The sequence below is a fragment of the Hyalella azteca genome, unplaced genomic scaffold (genome assembly GCF_000764305.2).
Source record: "Hyalella azteca isolate HAZT.00-mixed unplaced genomic scaffold, Hazt_2.0.2 contig15205, whole genome shotgun sequence".
Lineage (NCBI taxonomy): Eukaryota > Metazoa > Arthropoda > Malacostraca > Amphipoda > Hyalellidae > Hyalella > Hyalella azteca.
Genome location: NW_025945063.1, coordinates 47,673 through 73,778, shown reverse-complemented (window position 1 = coordinate 73,778; position 26,106 = coordinate 47,673). Strand labels below are relative to the sequence as shown.

The 26,106-nt window shown below is 37.4% G+C and overlaps 3 protein-coding genes across 3 annotated transcripts in view; 2 read left to right on the top strand and 1 right to left on the bottom strand.

Annotated features, from left to right (window-relative positions):
- Window positions 1–5,279: 5,279 nt before the first annotated feature.
- LOC108667988 lies at window positions 5,280–8,011 on the top strand. Its single transcript, XM_018155105.2, has 4 exons — window positions 5,280–5,878; window positions 6,224–6,368; window positions 6,693–6,781; window positions 7,366–8,011. Exons 1-4 carry the CDS (start codon window positions 5,426–5,428, stop codon window positions 7,540–7,542), a joined length of 864 nt encoding a protein of 287 aa, XP_018010594.1. The 5' UTR covers window positions 5,280–5,425; the 3' UTR covers window positions 7,543–8,011.
- A 1,020-nt stretch (window positions 8,012–9,031) lies between these two features.
- Window positions 9,032–21,792, top strand: LOC108667994 (40S ribosomal protein S7). Its single transcript, XM_018155114.2, has 5 exons — window positions 9,032–9,148; window positions 18,976–19,143; window positions 19,798–19,979; window positions 20,352–20,502; window positions 21,686–21,792. The coding sequence occupies exons 2-5, from the start codon at window positions 18,976–18,978 to the stop codon at window positions 21,761–21,763; spliced, it is 579 nt and encodes a 192-aa protein (XP_018010603.1). The 5' UTR covers window positions 9,032–9,148; the 3' UTR covers window positions 21,764–21,792.
- Window positions 21,793–23,136: 1,344 nt separating this feature from the next.
- Window positions 23,137–26,106, bottom strand: part of LOC108667993 — an 18,969-nt gene continuing 15,999 nt past the window's right edge. Inside the window, exons 4-7 of the mRNA XM_018155113.2 lie at window positions 25,861–25,992; window positions 24,583–24,773; window positions 24,112–24,343; window positions 23,137–23,354 (exon numbers count right to left, since the gene is read on the bottom strand). Of these exons, the coding sequence (XP_018010602.2) occupies window positions 23,238–23,354; window positions 24,112–24,343; window positions 24,583–24,773; window positions 25,861–25,992 (672 nt within the window). The 3' untranslated portion in view covers window positions 23,137–23,237. The remainder of the gene's footprint in view (window positions 23,355–24,111; window positions 24,344–24,582; window positions 24,774–25,860; window positions 25,993–26,106) is intronic.

The window sequence follows — 26,106 nt, the reverse complement described above, 5'->3', positions numbered from 1 at the left end:
CCTAGGAGTCCTAAACAAATATCCCAGACAGAAAGCCCCCTTTGAAGTATGACCCTGATGGTAGTTGCCAAGTAGCATAGCAGATGTAGCATCAGCTGGTCTTTGTTTTCTCATCTAAGGTGTGCCCCGCCGTATGGATTTTAATGATGCTCCAGGCTGCACCAGCCCAGGCTGGACCATCTGACCCATGCTCCCTGTCTGGGTAGGCCCTCCGGATAGGTAAGGGTGACTAACATTGCTCGATTTACTTATCTAATTTGAAGTAGCTTGTTGAACTAACAAAACAACCTCAAAGTTTTCAAAGTCTAATCTGGCCTTTTATCCACAGGCCGCTCCAGTCTGGCCATTGCTGACCATCCAGACGTGAGGCGGGTGGTGAACAACCGAGTCCTCATAAAAATGGATCCGAAGAAGAAGAAGAAGGGTCCGGTCAGGGGATGCATGCCAGAGGCCAGCATTGCCCAAGACCAGCATATCTTTCATCCTCCTTTCCGTGCGTAAGCCTGCTAAAGGGCACAGTAGACTAAGGGATTATATGTTAAAAGCCAATAGTACAAATCCCCTTCATGGAAATTAACCAGCGAGCTAATGAGATGTAAGCCACCAATACAATCGCTCTACGCCGTATTGAAAACCGTCCAACAGCTCTATAGTCTATCCCATGCCGTCTAACCTAATCACGATTTTCGGTAAGCAACTCCCTACGCCATACCGCTGTTGATACACAGCCAGCACTCCAGCCCGTCCGTTCGTCGCAGCTGTTTTCCCCCGGCATAACTCTACCTCCACGCATACCTCGTCTCCCTGCCTTTTTTCACTGACCGCTGGACGGCTTTTCTTAGTTTCTGCTCACTTGACTGCATTACGCTATGAAAAGAGGATCTATAGGAGTTGTAAACTAACCTTACCTAACTTAAGCTAACCTAATTCAGATAAGCATCAAAGGTCTGCGAGAAAAGCGTCCAGTTAGTCATGCGATAAGTAAGGTGATGACGCATTACCGTTTGGTACAGACCGTACAGTTCACATTTGCGACAATGCAGTGTGGTCAGCGGACACTTAGGATAACAGCATGTGTACAGTGTAAGAAGTGATGGTATTGGTTATAAAGCATTGGAGAACAATGTATTGACCATTAACTATGTGGAGTAGCAGCTTGTGTGCTGAAGCAGTGTTGGTTTAAAGTTTGTGTGGTGAGATAGGTCAATTGACTACAGCTGCTTAGGTGCCAGGATGACAATATCTATTGCATTTAGATGGTTGATTTTGGCTCCAGGGCTGATTTGAGCATTAAGTTTCTGGTCTACGGCTGCGCACCCCCGGTCAGGACAGGGTGTCTTCAGGGTGCGCAGCCGTAGGCCACAAATTTTACTCTTAAATTAGCATTGGAGCCAACGCCTAGCTTCACCATGCATTAATTTTACTCAGCCTCAGAACTAGAAGCCTTAGACTATGCTTGAACTCCGTAATCCAGACAAGCAACACACTGCCGAAAGATAATAGTGCCGGCCGCTGTAGGTCTTCAGCCTATCCAATGCTCAAGCATGCTCGCTCATTATTCTTATAAGCTGGCAGTTCCTCATCCGGCTGTACCTACTCTAGCGTAACCTCTTCTGGCCTAACCTAGGGTGAGTTCTGTTGACTGGCACTTGCCTATTCATGCTGTCTGGGCTCACAACCTTCTTCTTGCAGTCAATCACTCAAATGGCAGGATAAACATGGTATAGCCTATTCCAACATCATGGGACATGGGTAATTCCGACACTTCTCAACTTTTTTCCTTTATATTAAGCTTTGTTTTAGTTCCACGCATTCATTGATGTATGTTAAACGTTTACTCCATTATGGCAATGAGCCAATGACTGGCTCTACGCCTCTACCAGGCAGTCCAGGCTGAGGTTATGGGTGGAGAAATGCAACTTGTGTAGGTTAGGGCCCTAGAGAAGTTTGACCAGATGCAGTATGGCCATGTTTACTTTTAGCAAGCTTATTTGTGGCTGTCAGCAGTGTGGAATTCTGTATAGCCTGTATAGGTAATATATTCTCATGTCAATATAAGAAAACATATCAAAAAACCAACCCTACCAGGCTACCAGGCTACCACTGCGTTACACCACCTTCCACTGCAATGAAAATTGATAAACTGAGCACATTAAAAACTGCCGCACTTCCAAAATCGCGTGTGGTTTGACATCCAATCCTGTGTTGGCAATGCCTCAATCAAGTTAACTAGTCGTCTATCTGTAGGGTAGTAGACAAATTTTTGCAATGAATACGTTCTAAAATAAAAAAAAGCACATCCACATTTGTAAAAAATTCTCACAATTGGACAAGACCAACAAAGTTTATGATTTCACACAAAATTATGAGATAAACTTCTACTCTTTCACTGCATACATTCACATCATACTTCCTATGTTTACGTAATTACAGGACGCCGTCACACATGCTTTTGTTTGGTTGTGTCTTGTTTGATTTCACAATAAATAGATTTGATTCACATTCCATTCTGAGATTTAAATGATTGAAAGTTTTTTTGAATTATTAAAACTCATTTATACGTTCCAGATTTGAATTTTTTGCCCTATTATGTTGAATTTATCTTGATAAATTCACTTCAAATTCTGACTGATTTCGTCTGCCATCACGCGTTTATGAACGTTTTGTGTCTTTTAGAAAATATTCGTTGTTTAACATGGGAAACTATTTCATTATATAAAACATAGAGCACGTACCATATAGTGCATTAATAATACAATTTAATTTAATAAATATTAATTTTTAATTTAAAAAATATAATCAGATTTTTAATTCAACATTTTTCTAATAGAATTTAATTCTACAGGATGTACCATCTAGTGTATTAAATAATGAAATTTGATTTAGTAAAATTTAATTTTGATTAATTTTTTAATTTAATTTAATTCTACAGCTTCAATCGGTAAAAATGAGCATCATAGGAATGAAAGTAAAACTGTTGTTCATACATCACAAATTGAATGGCATTGGATGGATTTGATAGGTATTTTATTAATCCTGTTTATATATAAGAACGGAAATGACGTTTCTATTTCAGAATGATAATGGAAATGTTCCTACTATTTCAGAAAATGATAAATTAATGATCCATATTAGAATTCAATAGACGTTACGATTTCTGAATTATCTTCAAAAGTTTGTTTTCGTTCGTTTGATCAGAAGTTTTTGTTCGTTTGATCAGAAGTTTTCGTTCATTTGATCAGAAGTTTTTGTTCGTTTGATCAAAAGTTTTCGTTCATTTGATCAGAAGTTTTTGTTCGTTTGATCAGAAGTTTTTGTTTGTTTGATCAGAAGTTTTCGTTTGTTTGATCAGAAGTTTTTGTTTGTTTGATCAGAAGTTTTTGTTTGATCAGAAGTTTTCGTTTGTTTGATCAGAAACAGAAAAGGTTTTCGTTCGTTTTATTAGAAACAACATAATTATTCATTCTCTTGCACTAAGTATACGAGTGATTAGTTGGACTCTATTACCGTCCGCATTGATCATCCCGCTAGATTAGCATCTCGCTAGATTCAATTCAGTAGCACGTTAGCTCACGTGTTCTGTAGTTCTGCTTGTCTGAACTCTGAATTGCGTGTTTAGTGTGCATGATGGAAAACTCTGCCTAATGATTACTTAATGAAGTTTAGTTCATTGCGATCAACTTAAGAGACAAATTTTCAACTAACTAATACTCTTTATAAGTCTAATTTTAATTGTTGAGTGAAAGGTGCAGGCATACAACTTCCAAGTGATTAGGTACTTCATAGAAACTGAGCAAGTTAGCGTACATATTTTAAGCTTTTAAAAAGTTCATTTTTTGCCTCAAATAACAATGTTGGGTAGAAAAAGTGGTCTTGGTGGATTGAAATAATATATGAACCTTCGAAATTAGAATTCCATCCTGGCTGTCAGGCTGTGGACATCCAGCGCTATAGCTTTGAGCACTTGACTTCATAGGCCATTAGGTATGCACTCTAGCGTTCTTACCTATGGAAAGTAGTAATACCTATGAACTAAGTGTCAAGTGTGAAGTTTGGCAAAGCTGGCCTCAAGGCTCAAGCTGACTGCTAAGTTGGGATTAGCTGATTTAGTAATGGCTGAGTATACGCTGCATGCTTCAAACTTTTTAAAATTAAGTTTTATTCCAAGTGTCCATTATTACCCCATTCCTGGGGTTAGTTCAGGAGGCTTTTATTTTGCATCTGGCACCATACAAATAGCATATGGAATTTTTTCAGAGATGCCATAGCAGCCCTGAGCCATACAATAGCCCTCGCAGATACCTTTAAAATGAGCCCAAACTTGTTTATGAAATGTTTCATGGTAAGAAGTTATTAAGGAAAAATGCTCAAAAGTCAAAAGCATCCCTTATTACCCCATTTGACAGGATGTCGTCACTCATGGTCACACTGATGTGCCACCTTCATCATCCTCTGCTTTGAAGCCGTCATTAGGCAGGTTGCCCTATCAGTGTCAGCTACCTCCTAAATTTGTATCATTAACTCTTTGGTACCATCAACTCTTTGGTACCATCAACTCTTTGGTACCATCAACTCTTTGGTACCATCAACTCTTCTGTATCATTAACTCTGCTGTACCACAAACTTCCTAATCCAGAATTCTCCTCCAGCTTCATTCCCCAATATAGTATTTGCTACCTTTGTCTCTCTCTTTGAGCTCTAATGAAAGTGCCAATTCTTCTGTGCCTGTAAGTCAGCTTTTTATCAGGTGGTAAGATGTATTAAATAAATAAATTTTATTTATTTATAATAAATAAAATACAAATGTGCTTAATAGGAGTACTGGTGACTAACATCTGTGATTTTGCTGGCATTATCAACTTGGTTGTGCCCTATGGGGCATCTTATTCAAGTTAATTGAGTATTTTGTCGGAAGTGTGATGTTGAGATGGCTCAGAATGTATTCTTTGATCTTCTTTGGGGTGAATTGAATTTTCATTGCTAAGAAAGATAGGCTCAGGGTCCCAGTAGCTATTATTTCCCCTATCCACCTCAACTTTATGATATTGTTTATGCGTATTGCAACCTGGCTGTTTCTGCCAGGCTGCAGACCCAACTGTATGTTCTTAGTAGCCAACAAGAGAATTTTTATTTGCATTTCCTTATTTACTTTTTGATTCTCATGAGTAGACCTCGTAGGGGCTCTTTGTTATTATAAACTTTCCAGAGGTATCATAAAATCCACTGTAAAAGTGAGTGATTGCCTACCTCTCTTAGGCTGGCTGTCAAAAACTATGAAAAGAACTAATTTGCATATTATGCTTTTTTACAGAGCAGCTTAAGGGTCTTTCATGTGACAAATCTCAAAGCATTCTGTTTTAATTACTCAATTGTTTTCAAGATAACTTTTGATGTGATGGTTGTTTGACTTATTGATAATGGCATAATGGCATTTGTCAAGAATTTGCAGCTGTCACAGTTCCTGCAGCTGAGACTAAATTATAAATATTGTTTAAATTTCACAGTTTTTTCTGATAATTTGTTGTGCAAATCAATGAAGCTAAATTCAATCCATTGCCATAGCATCTGTAATGTTTTAAATCTAAACCATTGTTATGGCTGTCAAAAAGTACCAAAAAATTTGTATTACACTCGTACACTTCTCAATTCATTCCATCACATTACTGAAAAACATTTTATAAGTAACTGCTGTAATCTTCATGCTTCACATGTGCCAGTAATAAATCAGAAATTTATCAATTTTAACTATGGAATACTAAGGAAAGGGCTGGAGCAAGAAGAAGGTTGTGCCAAGTTCCATACAGATGAAGACCGGACTATTGTTACCTTTTTGAACAGAGAAGAATCGGCTCCACTTATGGTTAACAGCTATAGTCAGGTTAGTTTTGTTTGCTTTCTAAGGCAACTTTCTAGAATGTTAATGTCAGGGTAAATATTTTTGACTGACCATAAATTTAATATATTTTTATTTTAAATCAGATGGCTGTAGTTTCATGGTTTCACCACTTATACTACTGTATTTGTAAAACTGTATTTCATTAATGGTGTACTGTAAATTATACTGTATATCATTAATGGATATCATGTTACTTTTTTGTGACAAGAAATGAAGGTAAAAGCCACCTGCACTATTTATAAACTTAGGAAAGGAAGATAATAAAATAATTTCAACTATGCCATTACCATTATATTCTCTGATGAATTAATTATTAACATTTTACAGAGAGGGTTCCGTTTGAACAATGGCCTGGCCGTGGTGGGCGCCATCGCTCTGTTCCCCAAGTCATTACTGAGCTGGAACGTAACATCTGCAGCAAAAATTAATCGGGAATCTCTATCACTTTTCTATATGCTTGCTCCTAAAATTGGTGAGCTTTTCAAACTGATTTTAATGGATGTAAGTCCTAATGGTGTCAAGAATTCAATCAAAATAACACAAATTTACTGACTTTGATGTAATCATGACTGAATCATGTACAAGTTAAACTATGTAAGTGTTTTAATTCTGCAAGTATTCCGTTTACTTCACAAAGTTGATTGAAATAACGTTCTATAATTGACAGCATATGCCATTTTCTTTAAGTGATGCTGTTTTTATCATCTTCAGTTCTATTTAAACTACTCTTACATGCATATTAATAACTCTGCCTTCAAATAAGTGTTCAAAAATTAATTTCCCGGCATTTTTTCAGATCTCCTCGTGTTGGGCGTTGGTGACAGAGGCAGCAAGTTTGACCTTTCCCTGTTACCCTTCATGAGCAAAAAAGGAATATCATTAGAGGTGAGATTTTCCTTTAAATGCAATTTGATGCTCTAAAATGGGCTTAAATATTTTGAACACAATGACGCACAATTGCGAGGTAATGGTAAAATGCCTCTTTGGGGGGTTTTTTGATGTATGTCTGTGCTCACCAGAAGTCCTATGTGATTTCGTGCTCTAGGGGCATTGATTCTGGGCGTGCCACCACTGAGCTTGCTGTATCTGACCGCGGATATCAGTCATGGAATTAAGCTATCGTGTAGGTAAGATTCCATAAATTTTCTGTCTAGTATCTCGTGCGGGCGGCTGACGTCCTGTGTAAGCGACCTCTCGTATGAGTGTCTTCTTTTCTGTTGCTGTTAACCTGTTCATCCTCGNGGCCTCTGCCGTTGGGCCTGGCCCACGCGAATGCCGGGTAACCGGCCGACGCGCAGGCCAGGGTACCCCCACGACGTAGACGCGGCAGAGATCGGGGGCTGATGCTGGGCGTTACAATGGTGCTGTGCAATTGATTAGGAATTCTAAGTAGTATGAATTTGAATGGAAGATCAAAATACAAAAATTCTGTTTATGATGATCAGTACAAAGACTTATTGTGTGCACAGGTTCTACCGACAGAGAAGGCCGTCTCAACATACAACTTCCTGGTCGAAGAAGGTCGCTGCGTTGCCGGCGCATTTGTGCCGCCACAGACCATCGTCTCGCCTTACGCTGATCACGCGGCAGCCCTGATGAGGAGAAAGGAGATGTTCCAGCAAACTCTCCCCGATGAATTTATTTAAGGTCATCAGCTCCTGTCTTCTAATAGTATTTTTTTGTGAAAATTCTAGAATGATTAATTCCTGTTCATGCCTTTAATCCGGCCTGCAGCTTATTATGTAAAATATTTATTTATGGTTCAAAATCTCCGTTGTGTATTCTTGCTCTGGAATGAGGTCAACGCCACAAGGCCTGTAGGAATGCCATGGTTGTTAGCAACCTATTTATTTTTACTCCATAATTATGCAATGGACTTGTGGTTGGTAATGTAATAATTTTTTACACCGTAATCTGCTGGATATCAAGAGTTTCATGCGGTGATTAAAATAAAAAATTTACCATCATAAATTTAGATGGAGATTTTGAGTGTAACTCACTCCTCACGGCCGTCAATTTCTTTTTCAATCTTATATGACGTTGCTCAATTGGAATTTGCTTGTTTGAATGGAATTGACTGATAGTGTGAATATTGGAATAAATTCAAAGATTTTGCTGGTGTGTTTTAATTTTCCTCAACATCGATTACCATGCAATTATATTAATAGTTTATTTGGTAAGGGCGAAACTGGGAAATAGTGGGACTTTTTTGACGTACCTTTTTAGCGCATTTTCTCATTTATGGAAAAAATGCACTATTGTGCTCGCCATGTCCGTCCGTCTGTCCGTCCGTGACTTCACGTTTTCGCCGACGAGAAAATGCGCTCTCTGTCACTCACTGCAGTGAGTACCGAGTTATATTTTTTTGATCAGTGATCGTTTTTTTAAATAGTCCCTATTTTACTTTTCGCGATGTAATTTATCCACCATATTCCGGGTGAAAGTTGAGAATAAACCAGTAATCGAGTCCTTGAATCGCTTTGATTACTACACGTTACCTCTCTAATATAACGTATTACGGTATTAGTCACCTGAAGAAAAAATTCTTCTACACTCGCTGTCGGATTAAATTAGGTTTCGAGTTAAGAAATTAGTTGGTCGTGCAAGTAAACAAATTATTTAAAATTACGCGGTTTGAGCATCACGTGTTTTCCGGCGCTAACATAGACATAATCTTCTGGAGGATTACCATATGTATGTCCATCAATGCTTTATATAATTTTATTAATTCATATAATTTTGTTCTTGGCATAATATTTGCGATCATGGTGTCCCATAAGTAACCTGATGAGTCCATTCTGCTCGGCTCTCATGCTCTTAACACAATCGAATTGAGCAAAACTTCAATGACAATCATATTTATAAGTACGCACTTCAGCATATTAACATGGGACAATAATTTATTCTAGTGTATATATATCTTTACTATTGTGCAAACTGGCATGAGACAATTAATTGAAATTGTTTAGATTTCATTAATTTACCTATATTCTTGATATACTGTTAGATGATGTAAATTCTCTTCTGAGAGAAACTTATTTTAATTTTGAATATTATGGAATGTATGGATAACCTGATTTTTGACACGAAAATATTATTTCTCGACATATGTATCGGTGTTCTCTAAAACTGAAATCACAATCGGTCAGCAACGTTCTGTTTGTATTGGTCGCGGTGATGTTACGTGTGTGAGCCTGAGGAAATTTTCGATTATTATTTATCGGGAAAATAACCAGCTGTATTGCTATCAAAGTAAGTTTGTCTATTGTTACTCAGTATATAATATTTGAAAGACTGGTAATTTTATTTTTCTAGAGGTAAATGTATGTAAATAAGACGAATGAGTGAGCTGATGATTTTTCGAAATCCACGGGAACCGTAATTTTTCTACCAACTAGCCTAACTTCCATTTTATGAAATTTTAACTAAATTACCTAATTTGTTAATTTTTTGCGCGAAAGCATATACTTGTATTATTAAAGACTTTTCTTTAATGATATTCATGAATACCATGAGGCCTGTCTCTTATACACATCTAGATGTGTATAAGAGACAGGTCTTGCTCCCATCAGTCCCATGAATTGCGTGTTTATTGTGTGCATCATGGAAAAGTTCTTTGCTGTCACATTAAGAGACAAATCTTTAACGAACTAGTACTTTTTATAATTTTAATTGTTGAGTGCAAGCTGCCCTGCAGACACGCAACATTTCCAAGTTAAGTGATTACTTTATAGAAACTTTTTATACCTTTACCTATACGTGTTTAAGCCTATAAGAAGTTAATTTTTTTGCCTCAAATAATGTTGTATCGAAAAACTGGTCTAGGTGTAGCGAAAATAATATATGAACTGTAAATTTTAGAATTCCATCCTGGTGGGTAAGCGTGGTTAGGGTATTTGTACAGGCTGTAGCTGTGAAAATACATAAAAAGGCATCAAACCAAACTGAGCACTGGGTAGCCATGAAATTATCACATTTTACCATTGTTTGGTTTGATCAATATCATACCTAATTAAATAAAAATTTCTCATTTCATGTACCTAGGTATAGTCATTTATATGCTATAAATTGTGAAGTGTTTTTATAAGGTTTGTGATTATTATTGTCTGTCACAGTAGCTGTAATTACTTTATGAAGTTTACTTCTTTGCAGTCATATTAAGAGAAATCTTTAACGAACTAATACTTTGTATAATTTTAATTGTTGAGTGAAAGCTGCGCCTGCAGCCAGGATGGAATTCTAAAATATACAGTTCATATATTATTTTCACTACACCTAGACCAGTTTTTCGATACAACATTATTTGAGGCAAAAAAATAAATAATAGACTAAGGGATTATATGTTAAAAGCCAATAGTACAAATCCCCTTCATGGAAATTAACCAGCAAGCTAATGAGAAGTAAGCCACCAATACAATCACTCTATGCCGTATTGAAAACCGTCCAACAGCTCTATCCCATGCCGTCTAACCTAATCACGATTTTCGGTAAGCAACTCCCTACGCCATACCGCTGTTGATACACAGCCAGCATTCCAGCCCGTCCGTTTGTCGCAGCTGTTTTCCCCCGGCATAACTCTACCTCCACGCATACCTCGTCTCCCCGCCTTTTTTCACTGACCGCTGGACAGCTTTTCTTAGTTTCTGCTCACTTGACTGCATTACGCTATGAAAAGAGGATCTATAGGAGTTGTAAACTAACCTAACTTAAGCTAACCTAATTTGGATAAGCATCAAAGGTCTGCGAGAAAAGCGTCCAGTTAGTCATGCGATAAGTAAGGTGATGACGCATTACCGTTTGGTACAGTTCACATTTGCGACAATGCAGTGTGGTCAGCGGACACTTAGGATAACAGCATGTGTACAGTGTAAGAAGTGATGGTATGGGACTATGGGTTATAAAGCATTGGAAAACAACGTATTGACCATTAACTATGTGGAGTAGCAGCTTGTGTGCTGAAGCAGTGTTGCTTTAAAGTTTGTGTGCATAAATGTGTGGTGAGATAGGTCAATTGACTACAGCTGCTTAGGTGCCAGGATGACAATATCTATAGCATTTAGATGGTTGATGTTTGCTCCAGGGCTGATTTGAGCGTTAATTGGCTGGTCTACGGCTGCGCACCCCCGGTCAGGGGATGCATGCCAGAGGCCAGCATTGCCCAAGACCAGCATATCTTTCATCCTCTTTTCCATGCGTAAGCCTGCTAAAGGGCAGATTAGACTAAGCCCTAGGCCTAAGGGATTATATGTTGAGAGCCAAAGGTACAAATCCCCTTCATGGAAATTAACCAGCAAGCTAATGAGAAGTAAGCCACCAATACAATCGCTCTACGCCGTATTAAAAATGGCCCAACAGCTCTATCCCATGCGCCATGCCATCTAACCTCCTCACAATTTTCGGTTAGCAACTTTTATGCAATACCACTGTTGATACACAGCCAGCACTCCAGCCCGTCCGTTCTTCGCGGCTGTTTTTCCCCAGCATAACTCTACCTCCACGCTTACGCCTGCTCCCCACCTTTTTTCACCAACTGCCAGACAGCTTTTCTTAGTTTCTGCTCACTTGACTGCATTACGCTATGAAAAGAGGACCTATACGAATTGTAACCTAACCTAACCTAATTTGGATAAGCATCAAAGGTCTGCGAGAAACGCCTCCAGTTAGCCATGCGATAATGGTGGAGAGTCAGGGTAAGTGTGGGGGGAAGAAGATGCTGGGGGATAGTAAGGCAGGGAAACAGTGACGTGGGGTTAGCGTCTTGCGGAGTAAGTAAGGTGATGACGCATTACCGTTTGGTACAGTTCACATTTGCGGCAATGCAGTGTAGTCAGTGGACACTTAGGATAACAGCATGTGTAAGAAGTGATGGTATGGGTTATAAAGCATTGGAGAACAACGTATTGACCTATCATTTAAATGTCACTGTGAAATGTGGATCAAATCTATTTATTATGAAATTGAACTTTACAAGACCAAAACAAGGTGTCTGACACCGTCTTGTCTAATGTCAACAGTCAACACAATGTTGCCATATGCTGTAAAAGATTAGCAGTTTACTTTATCCCATCATTCCGTGTGGATTCGAGATTTTTGTTGGTATTGGTGAAATCGTGAGAATTTTCTGCGAAAGTTTATGTAATTTTATTTTGGAACATATTCATTACAAAATTTGTCGATACGGATACACGACTAGTGATGTATTGGAGGGAAGAGTTGCTGACTTTTTATCAGTTTTCAAACCACACGCAAGCGAGTTGGAGGAAGTGCAGCTGTGCGGATGTCTGCAGTTTCTGACGAGCTTAGTGTAAGGTGGTAAATTTTTCGATACATTTTCTTTTATCATGATAATATATTACCTATACAGAATTCCATACTGTTCTGATATCCTTAACTGAGCATTAATTTTTGCATTGTGTAAAGGCAAATTATATATATTTTTTATGTGTCAACTGTCAAGTTATGAATTCGCAATACCTTTATACCTAGGTACAAGTTTTTGGGATTGAAATTCTGATAGTGTACTGCTAGTAAATTTTAATGTCACATCAAAATTAAATAATTGCCACTTATGAACAATGTGCAATGAGCATTTTCTTAAAGATGGTGATGATGGCAGGCAAAATTATTCATGAGCCCTGTTTTGTTTTTAATATTATCTGAAGTCAGTAGAGACTGAGATTATGTTATCATTTTGTATGGTAGGGTAAACGCGGTATATTCCAACATCGTGGCATGGGTAATTCCGACACTTCTTGACTTTTTTCCTTTATATTGAGCTTTTTCTTAGTTCCACGCATTCGTTGATGGTTGAAATAGTGACGTCATACTATTGCGCACCATACTATTGCCAAAACACTATGCCTGGGCCATCGGGCAGGAAAATGTTGAGATCCAAAGAGAGACAGTGCGCGTCACCCCATAGTGGAATTCTATGAAGAGAGGTACTTATGGCGGTCCTCCGCCGTGCGGCGGTCTTAACCCTTCACAAGGCCCCATGCCCTTGGGCCTCTCTTGCAAGTTGCAATGGTCTAAACTCAACAGTTTGACCCCATGGTCTCATCACAACTCCCTTTAGAAATATGTGGAATTTCAAAATTGATAGTAATATATTAATAGATATTTGAACTGGGAAATTCCTTAGTTACTTACATTGGTTCCAGAATGATATCAATGACGTAAAAAGTGACAATGACATCAGTTAAGCCTCAGCCATGATTCTAGGCTTCTAGCTTTGCTCAGTCCTTACACTTTTACCTCATAATTCATGATGTTAGAACTTTGATGTTCAAATGTTGACACTACTGTGAAGTGTCAATATCACAATCAAAATTATTTCACAATCAGAAATATGTTATAATATCACAATCGAAAATATTATTCACAAATAACGATCGATTTCAATGCAAAACTGGTCCCATCTTTACTACTGTGGCTTTGTTTACATATGGCTAGCGGTGACGTCACACACAAGAACACGTGGTAGCTACATTGACTGTGACAAAAAAAATGCAATATTTTGCTGTACCACAAACAAATAAATGTAAATAATTAGTAATGGAAAATGTGTTTCTGGAACATTTTGAGAGACTGTGCCTAAGCAGAATAATATATTATTATTATAGTTATATAGTAAATATACTGACAATAAAATAGTTCCTTTGATGGCCTGTCTCTTATACACATCTAGATGTGTATAAGAGACAGGTGTTGGAATATATGGATTAGGTAGGTTTGTATTCTAAAGGCTTTTAAATAAATATGGCAACATTTTGTGACGTTTCATTGTTGCTGGCGCATAGTGTGGTGTATTGAGAGTGACGTAAAGCAAACAGAACTCAAGTTGCGCATACGGTGATTTTTTATAGCCATTCATTTTTTGCTACGTCCTTAATGTGTCGGAATATACCGCATTTACCCTATTCAAAATGGTATTATTAAAATACTGTTTCTTCTGCAAAATTTATACACTTTTTTTATTAGAAGATATTTTATTGTTAAAATTGTTCAGTTACCATGTTTAGTGTGGTACAACCCACTGATGAGTTGTTGCCAATTTCCATCTGCTGCTAAAAAACCCACCATTGGGTTGTTTATATAAATAATACTAAATATTCAGAAAAGCCCTGGGTTTCCCATGTTAGTGAAATATATAGCGCAGTCATGTTGATGTCATGAATAAAGGTTTGAACTTTGAATTTTTGAAATAATAGAAAATGAGCTTACTCTTTCATGTAAGTACCAGATAAAGCATATATACTGTTTCCGGTTGCAAGGCTTTAATTTGCCAACAAAACATAGCTGCACACGTGGGCAGTCTGCAATTTTGGCCCCTGCACATAACATGTTGAAAGGGAAACAATTTGTAATAGTGCTTGAGTTTAGAGTGTTGGAGATTGACATGCAGCTGGCAAATTGTCCCAATGCAGAACAGCCTTTCATGAGCTCAGTGTACTTTTTAGCATAGCAGTGTGAGGTGCTTTTCAACCTATTTTGTTATGTACATGTACATATATATGGGTCAGTGCACATAACTATGCTGGTGCATGCCTCCAATGTTGCTGGGGCGATGGTCTCATTGTGAGCCTCCCGCATGTGGTTCTTAGGTCCTCCAGAATCCAGATTGTAGATGGCATGTGAGTCATCGGTTTAAGGTCATACTAGTAAGACCAATGTAGTTTATATTTTGAAGGTCTACAACCTTCTTTATTTCATGAGACTTTATAAATTATAAAATTGAGTGTTGCTCAATACGCAGATCAAGCCTGGGCTTTACTGCAGATACATAGATTACATTTTTGGTGTCATTCAAGACAAAGAGCACTTGATTGAACTGCAAAGAGCTTTGGAACATGAATCAGTCTTGAAGTTTACCCATGAAATTGAACAAAATTGCAAATTGCCATTTTAGATATATTAGTGCAAATTGAAGATAATTCCTTTGTCACTTATGTTTACTGACATCCTACCTACCGTAAAATGGGGTAACTTAAACTCCCGGGGTAACTTAGACCACTTTTTGTTTTTTTAACAAAAACCCCCAAAACTCAAAAACTATTTGACATAGAAAAATTTTGTCAATGGGCATTAAAGGCCTAATACTGAGGCTACGTAACACAATAGAAAGATTTAAAAAGTTTGCATATCTAATAGGTTAAAAAATTAAAAATGTGACCCATGAAAAAAAGCTATTATTTCAAGCCTGTCAGAGTACCCCCTCCAATTTTTTATTTTTTGGTAAAATGACTCCAGGTTTTGATCCATTGTAGTAGAACTCTTCTAGTTACATATGCAAATGACAAATTTTAGGAAAGTGTCATAGTTTGCAAATGGGGGTGCCACCCCCAAATGGGGGAACTTAGACCACCTAATGTCAGCCCTGACAGGGTAACATAGACCAGCTTGGAAGTTAATATAAAATTACCATATATAACATATTTTATGTTTGACAACCTATTAATGTTTTTTCTTTATGTTTCAGACTCTATAGTCTTATATATGGTAATTTTAACTTAATTTCCAAGCCAGTGAATATTACCCCATCAGGGCTGCCATTAGGTAGTCAAATTTCCCCCATTATGAGGCGGCACCCCCCATTTGCAAACTATGACACTTTCCTCAAGTTTGTCATTTGCATATGTAACTAGAAGGGTTCTACTACAATGCACCAAAGCCTTAAGTTATTTGGAGTTATTTTTACCAAAAAATATAATTGATTTTACCACCCAGTTAAGATACCCCAAGAGATGGGGTAACAAAGACCATCACTTTTTTGAAATTACATAAAGACTATGAGAGGCAGGAGCCAGCAATTTATGGTGAGGGAACCTAGAGTATAAGACCTGTATTTTGCATGTTTCAATTCAAGTAAAAAATGGCATCATTAAAAAAAGTGGTCTAAGTTACCCCATTTTATGGTATGTCAGGAAAGTGCTTAACAAAGAAAGTGAATGCCCTCAGCGCTATAAAACCAGCACAGAGCATGCTCTCATACAAAGAGCAATCAAGACCTGTACATCCAAGACTGAGTTGAAAACTGAACTCAGATCATGTAAACAAATTCTAGCAAATAATGGGTTTTCAAATAGAACAGTTGACACTGAAATATCAAATTACCAATTGAGAGAAAGCCAAACCAACAATGAAGTCATATCTAAATCTAATGGAACCCCCACAATGGTCTTCTACCAAAAGCAGATGAACAGAGGCTACAAAGTGGAAAAAATGAGAAAATTAAAAACCTTGTAATGAATAATAATCCCTGTAAAAAATCTGGACTGCTTCAAGAAACTAATGTTTATAAAATCTTGTGTAAAAGAAGGTTGTAGACTTCTTCAAAATATGAACTACATTGATCTTACTAGCATAACCTTAAGCCGCAACTCACATGCCACCTACAATCTGGATGATCTTAAGAACCACATGCAGGAGGCTCACTTTGAGACCATCACCCGAGCAACATTGGAGGCATGCACCAGCATGGTTATGTGGTGCCCTGACCCATCAAGACTTCTACACTTTTATTCTGGAATCTCCTTTAGTGGAAAATTATGTGGCTTGATGGTAGCATATTGTGATGAAATTAGAAAGTTAGAGCTGGTTAATCTATTTTATACTTTTTCCTTGGATACTTTATTTTCCGTTATATTTTGCTAGCATTTACTTTATTTTCATGAAATGTTTAGCACTTGGATGAAATAAAAAATTGCTGCTTATAAATATGATAATGCAATTTCTGGCCTTGTATACGGTTTTATTATAGCATGCTATAATAAAACCGTACATACCGAAGAAATTTTCACTCAGATCTAGAGGAGATAACTGAGCAAGTTAGCCTATGTATTTTATGCCTTTAAGAAGTTCATTTTTTGCCTCAAATAACGATGTTGGGTAGAAAAAGTGGTCTTGGTGGATCGAAATAATATATGAACGTTCAAAATTAGAATTCCATCCTGGGTAAAGGTATAAAAAGTTTCTATAAAGTAATCACTTGATTCACTTCACTTGGAAATGTTGCGTGTCTGCAGAGTGCAGGGCAGCTTGCACTCAACAATTAAAATTATAAAAAGTACTAGTTCCATCACTTATCAAATGTTCAATGAACCATCATATTCATCATATCAAGTAATCACAAAACAATTAAATACATATGCACCCCACGTTTTTCGTTTTAGATGTAAAATATTTTAACTGAAATACAAAAGACCAAGAGAATGAAAGCAAACAGAGATCAGTTCATCAGTAGCTGCCGAAAAATTATTTTCTACTTTTGAGTCCACATGAAAAACGTGGTCTTTAAAAATTTTTTTTATGCATTTTATTTGTTGCAGGAATGCTTTCTTGAATAATGTTGAGTAATTTTTAAAAGAGTTTTGACAATTTCTAGCATTTTCAAGCAAGACTGGCTCAATTTTTCTTGATAATTCATTCCCCTGAAGGCACATACAGATTTGTAATCCTGTGACACAAAGTTCATTTTATAATTCATAATTGTAGGTATGTGCAAAAACTGCACAGGTAGCCATACAAATCATAAAAATTGTGAATTGCAAATTTTGTCCAGTAGGCCTTTTATGCTGCTCAAATTACACAATCTTGTAGTTTGAGCAAACTGCACAATATTTTTTTCTCAGAAGTTTCTTTTGTTTACTTGCTAAACTGCATTGCATTAGATTTAGTGCTGCCTTAAAGAGGGTCAGAGTCTGTGTTGTCTTAGTTGTTGCTGTCACTTGTGTACTGTTTGTTTTCTTCTAGTGAATTAATTTTCATATTCTTATCAAGTCCTTTCAATGTTTGTTATTTCTAAATTTTTAAATTTTTAGACTGGAATTAATTTCTAAAGCAAGAAAGCAACTTGCTTGAAAAAAAAAACATTCAAAATGAAAGTGTCATTCACATTAAATGAAATTAAGTACCTTGCATGTGATTGGTTTTAGTTTGTGTATCATTTATACATATTTTGGTTAGTAATTTAAATACATTTTAAATTTTCTTGTGGATTCTGTGGGAGTGTATTGGTCTAAGTTTGGTGTGCAAGTGTTTGGGAATTCAAGAAACCATTGATTGTCATTCAAAAGAGACATAATTTGCCAGTTCAATCTTGAAAATGGTATTTGAATGTATTTTGTCTCATAGAATAAAGTTGCCAATACTTGTGCTGTGTGCACAAGATAATTTTGTACTCGGGCATCCAGATATCTCCCATCTAGTTATGTTGATATAAATCAGTATCATAATGAAGTGGTGATAGCAGACATTTATTCAAAATTATTTCTAGGCAAATAGTAGAAAAAGTATATATATATAACTAATTCTATTATAACAATTTTGTTATCAGAATTCAGCATGAAAATTTGAAAAATGCCACAATGCCTGGAAGTTGAATATATCAAAGGTTTGTCTGAAGATTTCATCACAATAAGTTGAGATGCTATCTCTGATACATGAATCATAAGAAAATAAAATTCCTGGTGATATGAAATCTGTAAGGAGTGCTTATACATTCATATACTGCCAAAGATTTGTTTAAATATTTAATACAAAGAAATGTCCTTGAGAGGATTGCTAATACCAACAGTAACCCAAATTCTGAAAAAGTTAGTTAACCAAATTCCTTGCTCCTAGCCAAATGTTGACATAGTTTGTTTTTTGGCCAATTTACAACCCATACTAATGATTCCTTATTTCTAGGGACTTCATTGATTTTGTTAATGCCAATGTCCTGCTATTTTGTTTGCTAATTTATCCCATTAGCCTGCGGTTACAACTCTTGACACTGTGGCTTCAGTTAGGGAAACAAACTATTCTCAAAGTTCTGGACCTCATCATTAATCAATGATTAATTGAATTTTTATAGCCTTAAAATTATTTATCTAACATTTTCATAAAAGCTTTATTTTTTCACTTGTTAATTTCCAAAATTTCTTGTTTTTTACTGAGAAATGCAGTTTTAACACATTCCTTGACATTTACAGTAAAATTGGAGGTATTGGATAAATTTACTTGTATACTTCCTGTTAGTTGATTGACATCTTGTCTTTTGTTGGCGTTTGCTGTGAATTAATTTTTAATGTTATTTGCAGATGCCCGTCTTCTGCAATGGCAAGATTACAAAAAGATTTGATGAGCCTGATGAGTTTGAGACTTCAATTGGCCAGACTCTGATGGACCTAGAGACCAACTCAGACCTGAAGGATCTGCGAGACCTTACCATCAATGGCGCAAAACAGATTGATGTTGGAGAGAAGAAAGTGAGAGTTGGATTAGTGACTTGTATCATGCAACAGTGAGCACATTCCTCTTGAAGGATATGATTTGTTCAACTGGAAATTATTTGAATTGCTAACTATTGCGTGATTCAATTCTATTCACTTTCACTTACTAGAGAGTGTAAATAGCTTTGATTGATTCAACTAGTTCAGCATTTTGACTGCACTTGTATATGCTATTTGTTTGGTTGTTTGCCCTCAAAATCTGATGCCTCAATTACTGCTTTGTTTCATATTGCACATGATGAAAATCTTCTGTTGTGATTGCCATGATCACTTCTCTAAGAAGAACTGAACTGTTCTGACTGCAAATTACACCCTTTTACTTCCTTCTTATCATTTTTAACCATGCTGCTTACTAAGCAGGCAATGTGGGATCCTTTATATTTGTTTCCACAGATGATTGCTTTTCACAATCTTGATTGCTTTCTTCTAATTATTTGGATCTACACTGAAAATCAGCAATGAAGTCATAGTAATTGGTTGATAAATTTGCAGTCATGACTTGAATGTGTCCAGCAGATATTACCTTGTACTCTGCTGCTGGGGTATCTACTGTGCATAACCGTGATCTTGTGTGTGGAAAATGAGTGATTTTACCGAGAGACTTAATGCTTTTATTCTTTTTCTCACAAGTGCATCGCCCTGTTTGTACCTGTGCCACTGCTGAAGCAATTCCAGCGCGTGCAGCAGAGACTGGTCAGGGAGCTGGAGAAGAAGTTCAGCGGTAAACATGTTGTAATCATCGCTCAGCGACGCATCCTTCCCAAGGAAAAGCCAAACATGAAGGTTCCTCTTAAACAGAAGAGACCTATGAGGTGAACATTCTTCTCTAGATCAAATTAATCTAAATTATTTATAAATGCCACTGAGAACTCGCCGAGCGAGCTCGGTTATTTCAAGTATTTTATACAATCCTAATGAGTTTTCACATAAAATTTGTATGCATATAACCCTAAATGTAATCGAGTATTATACGAGTTAAGATTTTGAAGCCGAGACTATGAGATGTGCAAGTTTAATTTATTCCAATGCCCTCATCTATTTGAAGTGAGTCACGCATGATGACAATTTTCTGCTGTGATAGCCCTGATCGGTTGCAACTCTCTAAGAAGAACTGAATCTGTATAATTTTGCCCCCCATTAATTCCATTCCTCATCATGTTCTAATTGTTATTTTATGCTTACAGTCGCACCCTGACTTCGGTACACAGCGCCATCTTGGACGATCTCGTGTACCCTGCTGAGATCGTTGGCAAGAGAATCCGTGTCAGGCTGGACGGATCTCGCCTCTACAAAGTGCATCTTGACAAGAGCCAACAGACCAACATCGAACATAAGGTGGGTCGCTCTGCACAGTTTTTATTCCACGAAACATGAGCAAAGCAAAAGCTAAATTTGCATAAAATATTTGCCCAATTGAGCAAATTGTTTTACTTTTAATCTAGGCTTTGCATATATATTTGCTCAAATGAAAGCAAAAAAGCCACCCAAAAAAGTTTTTTTTTCATCATTTGAACGATAATTCTACATGACAATATGATGAAAATCTTCTGATGTGATGACTATGATCATATCTCTAAGAAGAACTGAATTGTCATGATTAGGATTTGCATGCATACATGCTTTTTTTTATCTCAGAATCTGGGCATTGATAATTTTATTTGGGATTAAATGATCTACAAGCGCGGTTTTGATAAGTGAGAGACGTCGAAACAATTTTTTTTACTTTCAGTGCAAATCCTCGACAATACTGAGACGAGATGAGAAAACCCTGAAACGGTAGCTTGACCATTTCCTGAATTCACAGCTTTTTAACAGTTCATAATTAACCTTTTCTGGAAAATTATATGAACAAAGATTTTCGACAACTTTTAACATTTTTCCATCTTCAGCACATATAATTATGGTTGCAAAACGGTATTGAAGCTCATTATGCAGATGTCGTCGAATTTAACGAAAACAGAGTACCTGAAAAAGTGCCCGTTCACTCTCGCTTAAGTAGCAGCATTACTGACATTGCGTCTATAAACACTGCTTTCATTATTTAAAGGATCTCTATCACTTACAGTCGTAGCGTTATGAGAGATGAGTTTGACCACAAAATTTTCTGCCATGCACACAACATGTCTGCTTAAATGCCTAATTGGGTATTTTGACAAATTTTCGCAAAGTCTGCCCAGCTGCTCATTGAAACTCTAGGTCTTGGTCTCCGATACATCTCGTTTCGAATCGAAATGCCGTGCACCATATTTTTATCGTAACGTCTAATATAATCAAGGAAACAATTTTCAAATTTCTAACTTGATTCCAGGCCAAGTTTTTCTCATTTCCTCGTTACTTGCCCGATACTTTTCTTGTCTCAATTCGTTGTTCAAATTTATTCCGAGAAAGAGACAACAGATGTTTGTGATCATTTGATGTCGAAACTGAAAGTACCGTTCTGCTAACTATTGTTAATTTACTAATTTACCTATTATTACTAATTACCTATTAGTAATAATTACTTCTTTCAAATTCACAGGTCGAAACCTTCTCAGCTGTGTACAAGAGGCTTACTGGCAAGGAGGTCACATTCGAATTCCGCGAATCTTACTTCTGAGTCTGAAAGTAAAATTCTCTGAAGTTGAAGCGTGTTTTGTGGATCCCAATTAATGATTGCTAATATGAGGCGGACGAAATGATCAGACGAGATGACTTCGATTTATTATTGCATAGAGTAGGTTAACCATGACGATCATTAGTCAATAACGGAAGGTAATGAATAGAAATTACGAGAGGGAAAACATCTAAGAACTACAACAACGACAGGCAAATTTCTCGAATAATTTCGATTTTAGGATGCACTTGGTTCCACAGTTCACTATGCTTTCGTGAAGTTTATCGTCGATGTTAAAATATGTCGTCGAATGACTCGAATATCGTGGTATCCTCTGATTTCATTATGCATCACTCGCACCCGCGACCGGTACATACCTACAGAAAGCATCGACTAGAACAGCTGCATTAAAATTAGTTTGTGCTCTGCGTTAGAAGTATAACAATATCGATGATGAAATTCATTGCGGTTATTATTATCTTATACTGTACATGGAAAATTTCTCTTAACTCTGATGAACATTATTAAGTTACTAACAAAAGATTTTCTCATACCTTGCCCCCAATTTCTGTTAACTGTCTGCGCAGCAGGCATTCCTACTGAATAACTTGCCTATGTAATATCCATACCTAACACTACGTTAAAACTGCATTTACACATCTGAAAGGATCCTTGCCACGTCCAAATCCTGTACAAGAAATTAACGTCAAAACCTCTGTTAGACGCTTGGCATAATCAATGAATTGAAGAAAGATCCCGAGTACTCTGATAGATGCATAGTCGGAAAAACGTCATTCACCAAACTTGATGAGCAAAATAGAATAAGGATTCTGCCCCACACTTGATACTAGAGTATCAATCGAGGTGATGGTTCATACTTTGTTGTCAACATGTCGGGCAAGAAACCGCGCCAAAAGTCGTCATGGTACAGAACGGGACAAGCTTAATTAAATCTAGGAATCTAATGATGGATAAAAATGTATCGTCAGAGCTGATGGATCTAATGCAGAAATACACATTTTTTAAACTTTTACTGTCAGTGCAAATTCATCATTCGATTACTTTAGGCTCAATGCGAAAGAAATAAAGCCGAAGACGAGATTTGATTTCATGACCCGAAAAATTTTTCAGATCCTAATAATTTTTTTTAATTTGATTATTCCTGCATGCATAGAATTGGTTTGATCGATTTTGTTTTCAAGAATTTGAATGCGTGTGAAATCTTCGGCATTCGCTCCATTTATTACGGTTGAATCGATTTCTCAAAAAAATTCATTGGTTTTAAAAACCTTGAGAGAACCTTTACCGAGTTAGTCGTTAACTGTCGGGAAATTGTAAATAAATAACTGGATGAGCATGAAAATTTTTAGATTGATATTTCATTTACGAGCGGAGTTATAACGACTATACGTAGTGATAGATTCTCATAGGGATCCAGCCAAGCCTGTATGAGGGCTCGCGGTTCTCAATCGCGGCCTTAAGACTTGAACCTGTTGGTGGCGTGGCTGTGAAGCGTGCAGCGCTCGGGCACTTGGTCAGTGCGGTGCAGACGCAGGTTGTGCAGTGATGAAGACGACACTGCGCGCTCAAGAATCTGAAAACAAAATTATTAGGTTTTTCAATAACAAAAAATATATATTACGTTTTGTTTTTTCATTTGCAAAAATAATAATTACTACAGAAGTATATTCTCAATCCCGAATGCATAGGCGTGTCAAGTGATATATATACTCAATGCGCATTTTCTGAATTCATAAAATTTATTCTTCACGTGAATTGATATTTTTTATTATCGAAAAAATCTATTTCTAAAACACTGACATAAATAAAACTTTTGTGATAAACTTCTAATGAACAATTCTCGAAGTTTCTCCTCTACCTGAAATCAATATGATGCGTTGTTCAATTTTGTTAGGGTGATTGTAAATCGGATTCTAACAATACATTGATTCAAGTATTAATTGGTAATAAATCGTAAGTAATTTTACAATCGTGACTCAGTTCGTAATTTTTGATACATTAAACACAAAAACATGTAACACAATTATTGATTTTTACCCATACCAATCTCATTCTGAAATTTTTTACCATCCAATCCTCCCTTCAATTTTTACCCATCGACAACCTCGAAAATTTGAATCCTTTAGCATTTTTTAAACCTTGTCCAGTCAAAAGGCTACACAGACCAGCTTCCAGTACTCCTATGAGAACGAATATCGATGATTAAATTCATTGCGGTTGTTATTAACTTAATGTTATATATGGAATAAATTAGTGAAATTTCAGTTTAAAAAATTAAAAAAAAAAAGAATTATTTCGTCCCACTTTATTCACGGTCGCAAAGAGCTGACCTCTCCCCAGTACTTCTCAGACGCGGCCTCTAGATCGCAGGAGCCCGTGTGAGGGGCACGTATGAGTGGGGGAGGACCCCTCGCAAAGGGCGGGGGGCGGCCGTTGGCGAGGTTGGTGCGGTCCCCTCGAACCGCTGCTACCCTCGCCGCGGGGGGAAGAGGGGGAGTCGGCAAGCCCCCCAAAGAGCTACCATCATCTGAAGATAGTCTCCTGACGTGCCCTTTGAATGCACTGAAAGTAATACACGCCCAAATAATCAATGATCAAATAGTGCCTTGCAATTAACAAATGTACGAGTAAACAAGAAAGTACCTTCCTGTGAATTAATTATTGTTACAGCACCTCAAGATCATATACCCAACAGCATTCGTTATGAGATACTTTTTTTCTCACTGAATTCACGCTAAAATTACTAAAAATTATTTTCGAATGTATACTAATAATGTTGCGACACAACATTGTTCACCGACCACGCCACGTCGCTAGAATGTCCATCGCTGTCCAGCAGCGGACAATTGTTGCTGGCGGTGGACGACGCGTGGCGAGGCGATGGCCGCGGGTTCAGTGGCCGCCGAGGAAGCGCCGCTCCTCCGTTCATCGGAACCACCGTCATGTGGCACATGTCGTCCGGGTCCCTCAGCAACACGTTGCCACAGCATACCTAGAAACACACACACTTTGAGTCGCCATGCGCGAACTTTGTTGCATAGCACACGTAACAGAACCGACACTTAAGTCGCCATGCGCGAACTTTGTTGCATAGCACACGTAACAGAACCGACACTTAAGTCGCCATGCGCGAACTTTGTTGCATAGCACACGTAACAGAACCGACACTTAAGTCGCCATGCGCTCACTTTGTTGCATATACAGCACACGTAACAGCACCTACACTTGAGTCGCCATGCGCGAACTTTGTTGCATAGCACACGTAACAGAACCGACACTTAAGTCGCCATGCGCTCACTTTGTTGCATATACAACACACGTAACAGAACCGACACTTAAGTCGCCATGCGCTCATTTCGTTGCATATACAGCACACGTAACAGCACCTACACTTTAGTCGCCATGCGCTCTCTTTGTTGCATATACAGGACATCTACCACCACCTACACTCAACTCGCCATGCACCCATTTTGTTTTCTATCGAACGATATAACACATTTCGAGAATACTTTTGCTATAATAGTATTGTACAAAAAAAGTTTGTGCTAGAGGTCAGAAGAAAATGAGGTTGAAAATCATTTGTCATTGACGAAACAGTTATGTTAACTGTTCGCTATAATAATGGCAATACGAAAATTGTACTTTAAACAATTCTTTAATGAAGAACTATAAGCAAGCATATCTTCTCGTACACTTAATTGGTAATGTGAGTTTATTAAACTATTTTAATCATTCAAAGAAGTTTTGATTACAAAGTGAAAAAAGGGAAGCGATGATGTGCTCTGGCAGAAAAACTAGAGTGCGACTATTCTTACATTAGTCAGGCTTTATTTCTTGCTTCAATAAATTATTTACAAATCGTTAATGACCGACAAGAAGATCATCATTCAAATAAACTAGATAAATAAATAAACTAAACTTTTTCAAATTCTGTCATCGAATCTGAAACGCTCTGTCGTTCACTGTCACTTATACCCTGCACGGGATGAGCCATGAACATAGGCGATACAATACAGATAACAATCTATTAAATTAAATAAGGATATGATATCAAGAGTGCTCTAGGCTGTAAAACTTACAGTGTAGTTCGTGCACCCCACGATGATGTGTCTGAGAGTGTAGGGAGTGATGAGGATGATGAAGAACATCGCCAAGACGGCGAGCAAGCGACCACAGCGGAGGGTATCTTGCCGGTCTCTTGCTTCTGCCACCTTACAGAGAGAAAAAATATAACTCAGTACTCACTGCAGTGAGTGACAGAGAGCGCATTTTCTCGTCGACGAAAACGTGAAGTCACGGACGGACGGACATGACGAGCACAAGAG

What these genes read in the sequence shown, in the direction of transcription:
- LOC108667988 (XM_018155105.2), top strand. Translation starts at nt 5,426, where the DNA reads ATGGCATTTGTCAAGAATTTGCAGCTGTCACAGTTCCTGCAGCTGAGA. An exon ending in TGGTTAACAGCTATAGTCAG is followed by an intron (nt 5,879 to 6,223) that starts GTTAGTTTTGTT and finishes AACATTTTACAG; the next exon opens with AGAGGGTTCCGTTTGAACAA. An exon ending in TATGCTTGCTCCTAAAATTG is followed by an intron (nt 6,369 to 6,692) that starts GTGAGCTTTTCA and finishes GCATTTTTTCAG; the next exon opens with ATCTCCTCGTGTTGGGCGTT.
- LOC108667994 (XM_018155114.2), top strand. Translation starts at nt 18,976, where the DNA reads ATGCCCGTCTTCTGCAATGGCAAGATTACAAAAAGATTTGATGAGCCT. An exon ending in TTGATGTTGGAGAGAAGAAA is followed by an intron (nt 19,144 to 19,797) that starts GTGAGAGTTGGA and finishes TTTTCTCACAAG; the next exon opens with TGCATCGCCCTGTTTGTACC. An exon ending in AGACCAACATCGAACATAAG is followed by an intron (nt 20,503 to 21,685) that starts GTGGGTCGCTCT and finishes TCAAATTCACAG; the next exon opens with GTCGAAACCTTCTCAGCTGT.